This window comes from Nanorana parkeri, unplaced genomic scaffold, assembly GCF_000935625.1.
Source record: "Nanorana parkeri isolate BGI_ZX_2015 unplaced genomic scaffold, ASM93562v1 scaffold3887, whole genome shotgun sequence".
Taxonomy (NCBI): domain Eukaryota; kingdom Metazoa; phylum Chordata; class Amphibia; order Anura; family Dicroglossidae; genus Nanorana; species Nanorana parkeri.
Window position 1 is genome coordinate 22,770 of NW_017310154.1, and position 4,733 is coordinate 27,502.

The 4,733-nt window shown below is 54.1% G+C and overlaps 1 protein-coding gene across 1 annotated transcript in view; it reads left to right on the plus strand.

Moving 5' to 3' along the window:
- PEX6 (peroxisomal biogenesis factor 6) overlaps positions 1-4,733 on the plus strand; it is a 23,601-nt gene that overhangs the window by 16,871 nt on the left and 1,997 nt on the right. The window contains exons 3-8 of the mRNA XM_018575409.1: positions 387-470; positions 716-787; positions 922-1,033; positions 1,213-1,415; positions 1,644-1,839; positions 4,631-4,707. Of these exons, the coding sequence (XP_018430911.1) occupies positions 387-470; positions 716-787; positions 922-1,033; positions 1,213-1,415; positions 1,644-1,839; positions 4,631-4,707 (744 nt within the window). The remainder of the gene's footprint in view (positions 1-386; positions 471-715; positions 788-921; positions 1,034-1,212; positions 1,416-1,643; positions 1,840-4,630; positions 4,708-4,733) is intronic.

The following is a 4,733-nucleotide window of genomic DNA, read 5'->3' on the forward strand; positions in this document are numbered from 1 at the left end:
CTCCATTGGGATGCCGCGTCTCCATTGGGATGCCGCGCCTCCATTGGGATGCCGCGTCTCCATTGGGATGCCGCGTCTCCATTGGGATGCCGCGCCTCCATTGGGATGCCGCGTCTCCATTGGGATGCCGCGCCGCGTCTCCATTGGGATGCCGCGCCGCAGGTTAGCGGCTCCTCTCCTGGACTGAAATGGCTTCCTCTGACGTCACTGTACACTGGGAGCTTCTCACAATGTGCATCAGAAGCTGCAGCAAGTCAGAGCCCGCCTCATTTCCTGGCCGGGGGACGTCCAGCATCATCTAGTCCTTTCCTCCTGTCCTTTTGAAATGCCCGCTCTTCACACTCGTTCTCCGGAAGTCACATGCTCTGCGTTGTTGTGTTTTTTAGGGCCGTCCATGTTGGGGATGTTTTGTGTGTTTCCGGGATCTCGCACGCCGATTTCCCGCAGAACAAATCTTCTGTCCCGGTCAGGTTTGTATTCTGATCATTGTGAATGTTGGACAATAAAGCTTCACCAATGTTGTCCACTACAGGGGTTTGGTTACAGCCAAAACTGGGGCCACCGCTTTGGTGAAGACACGATTGGCAAATATGGATCCTTCATGTCCAATGCTACAAAGTCTGCTGCTGGCAGGGGGGGTGGATTCCATACATAGTTTGTGTCTCTGCCCCTCCCACAATGGTGAGATTTCCCTCCAGTAGTTTGTGTCAAGCAGCTTGTCCCCAGCGGGTCTCCCCCATGTTATTGATGACATGTGCCGATTGCTCCAGCCCCACCTCCAGAACAGGTGAGATTGTCCTCCGCCTACACGTATGTGTGTGTGCATGTACACCGATCAGCCCGTGTGTGTGCTGTGTACATGTATTGTCCTCCGCTCAGACTTCCATGCGGCATGTTCTGATACATGTGTTGTCCATGCAGCAGCCATGTTCTTGGAGCCGGAGGCCGGATCCTTCTGTGTGGTCCTGCCGGCAGCGGTAAAACCGTGGTGGTGAGAGCCGCGTGCAGCCGCCTTCATTTACATCTCCTCCAGGTGCGTGTGACATCTGTAATCAACCGTGTCCCGTGATCTCCGTGTGTATGACGTGTGTCCCGTGATCTCCGTGTGTATAGTGTGTCCTGTGATCTCCGTGTGTATGACATGTGTCCCGTGATCTCCGTGTGTATGACGTGTATAGTGTGTCCGTGATCTCGGTGATGTTTATCTCGCAGGTTGAGTGTGCCAGACTGTGCCGGGAGAGCAGTGCCGGAACGGTGACTCGTCTTCGCACTCTCTTCTCTCGTGCCGGTGATTGCCGCCCCTGCGTGTTGCTGCTCTGCCATGTGGATGTTTTGGGGAGAGAGAGAGACGGCTCTGGAGAGGACATGCGTGTCACCGCTGCTCTGTGCCGCCTCTTGTTGGACTCCACATACAGGTGCGTCCAAACTACACCGAGAGCGCCGTCTTCATCTCCCTTCCCCCCGTGTCGCTAGAGACTCCGCCCTCCTGAGCCCGCTCTGCCTGTAGAGACTCCGCCCTCCTGAGCCCGCTCTGCCTGTAGAGACTCCGCCCTCCTGAGCCCGCGCTGCCTGTAGAGACTCCGCCCTCCTGAGCCCGCTCTGCCTTTAGAGACTCCGCCCTCCTGAGCCCACTGTGTTTTCAGGGATTGGCCGCTGATTGTTGTCGCTACTTCCTGTCGCCCCGGGGACGTCTCCTTGGACCTCCAGTCGTGCTTTATCCATGAAGTTTCCCTTCAGACGCCTTCCGAAGATCAGCGCCGCTCCATGCTCACCGCCCTCAGCGCTCCTCTCACACTCGCCACAGACGTCAACATCCCCCAGGTGGCTCGCAGGACTGCGGTGAGTAACCGGCTGATGTCACACTCCTAGAGACGCATGGTGTATGTTCTGCAGACTCCAGGTGTCCTGGGTGATGTCACACTCCTAGAGACGCATGGTGTATGTTCTATAGACTCCAGGTGTCCTGGGTGATGTCACACTCCTAGAGACGCATGGTGTATGTTCTATAGACTCCAGGTGTCCTGGGTGATGTCACACTCCTAGAGACGCATGGTGTATGTTCTATAGACTCCAGGTGTCCTGGGTGATGTCACACTCCTAGAGACGCATGGTGTATGTTCTACAGACTCCAGGTGTCCTGGGTGATGTCACACTCCTAGAGACGCATGGTGTATGTTCTACAGACTCCAGGTGTCCTGGGTGATGTCACACTCCTAGAGACGCATGGTGTATGTTCTACAGACTCCAGGTGTCCTGGGTGATGTCACACTCCTAGAGACGCATGGTGTATGTTCTACAGACTCCAGGTGTCCTGGGTGATGTCACACTCCTAGAGACGCATGGTGTATGTTCTACAGACTCCAGGTGTCCTGGGTGATGTCACACTCCTAGAGACGCATGGTGTATGTTCTACAGACTCCAGGTGTCCTGGGTGATGTCACACTCCTAGAGACGCATGGTGTATGTTCTACAGACTCCAGGTGTCCTGGGTGATGTCACACTCCTAGAGACGCATGGTGTATGTTCTACAGACTCCAGGTGTCCTGGGTGATGTCACACTCCTAGAGACGCATGGTGTATGTTCTACAGACTCCAGGTGTCCTGGGTGATGTCACACTCCTAGAGACGCATGGTGTATGTTCTACAGACTCCAGGTGTCCTGGGTGATGTCACACTCCTAGAGACGCATGGTGTATGTTCTACAGACTCCAGGTGTCCTGGGTGATGTCACACTCCTAGAGACGCATGGTGTATGTTCTACAGACTCCAGGTGTCCTGGGTGATGTCACACTCCTGGAGACGCATGGTGTATGTTCTACAGACTCCAGGTGTCCTGGGTGATGTCACACTCCTAGAGACGCATGGTGTATGTTCTACAGACTCCAGGTGTCCTGGGTGATGTCACACTCCTAGAGACGCATGGTGTATGTTCTACAGACTCCAGGTGTCCTGGGTGATGTCACACTCCTAGAGACGCATGGTGTATGTTCTACAGACTCCAGGTGTCCTGGGTGATGTCACACTCCTAGAGACGCATGGTGTATGTTCTACAGACTCCAGGTGTCCTGGGTGATGTCACACTCCTAGAGACGCATGGTGTATGTTCTACAGACTCCAGGTGTCCTGGGTGATGTCACACTCCTAGAGACGCATGGTGTATGTTCTACAGACTCCAGGTGTCCTGGGTGATGTCACACTCCTAGAGACGCATGGTGTATGTTCTACAGACTCCAGGTGTCCTGGGTGATGTCACACTCCTAGAGACGCATGGTGTATGTTCTACAGACTCCAGGTGTCCTGGGTGATGTCACACTCCTAGAGACGCATGGTGTATGTTCTACAGACTCCAGGTGTCCTGGGTGATGTCACACTCCTAGAGACGCATGGTGTATGTTCTATAGACTCCAGGTGTCCTGGGTGATGTCACACTCCTAGAGACGCATGGTGTATGTTCTACAGACTCCAGGTGTCCTGGGTGATGTCACACTCCTAGAGACGCATGGTGTATGTTCTATAGACTCCAGGTGTCCTGGGTGATGTCACACTCCTAGAGACGCATGGTGTATGTTCTATAGACTCCAGGTGTCCTGGGTGATGTCACACTCCTAGAGACGCATGGTGTATGTTCTACAGACTCCAGGTGTCCTGGGTGATGTCACACTCCTAGAGACGCATGGTGTATGTTCTACAGACTCCAGGTGTCCTGGGTGATGTCACACTCCTAGAGACGCATGGTGTATGTTCTACAGACTCCAGGTGTCCTGGGTGATGTCACACTCCTAGAGACGCATGGTGTATGTTCTACAGACTCCAGGTGTCCTGGGTGATGTCACACTCCTAGAGACGCATGGTGTATGTTCTACAGACTCCAGGTGTCCTGGGTGATGTCACACTCCTGGAGACGCATGGTGTATGTTCTACAGACTCCAGGTGTCCTGGGTGATGTCACACTCCTAGAGACGCATGGTGTATGTTCTACAGACTCCAGGTGTCCTGGGTGATGTCACACTCCTAGAGACGCATGGTGTATGTTCTACAGACTCCAGGTGTCCTGGGTGATGTCACACTCCTGGAGACGCATGGTGTATGTTCTACAGACTCCAGGTGTCCTGGGTGATGTCACACTCCTAGAGACGCATGGTGTATGTTCTACAGACTCCAGGTGTCCTGGGTGATGTCACACTCCTAGAGACGCATGGTGTATGTTCTACAGACTCCAGGTGTCCTGGGTGATGTCACACTCCTAGAGATGCATGGTGTATGTTCTGCAGACTCCAGGTGGCCTGGGTGATGTCACACTCCTGGAGACGCATGGTGTATGTTCTACAGACTCCAGGTGGCCTGGGTGATGTCACACTCCTGGAGACGCATGGTGTATGTTCTACAGACTCCAGGTGTCCTGGGTGATGTCACACTCCTAGAGACGCATGGTGTATGTTCTATAGACTCCAGGTGTCCTGGGTGATGTCACACTCCTAGAGACGCATGGTGTATGTTCTGCAGACTCCAGGTGTCCTGGGTGATGTCACACTCCTGGAGACGCATGGTGTATGTTCTATATACTCCATGTGGACGAGAATATTCCGCACGGCGAATCCGGGACCTGAACTGTCTTCTCTGTCACCCTCAGGGATTTGTAGTCGGAGATCTCTGCGCTTTACTGGCCACTGCTGCACGCAACGCCTGTGCCAGGATCAGGAGATCGGGGTGAGCTGCCTCCATGCCCCTTGTCC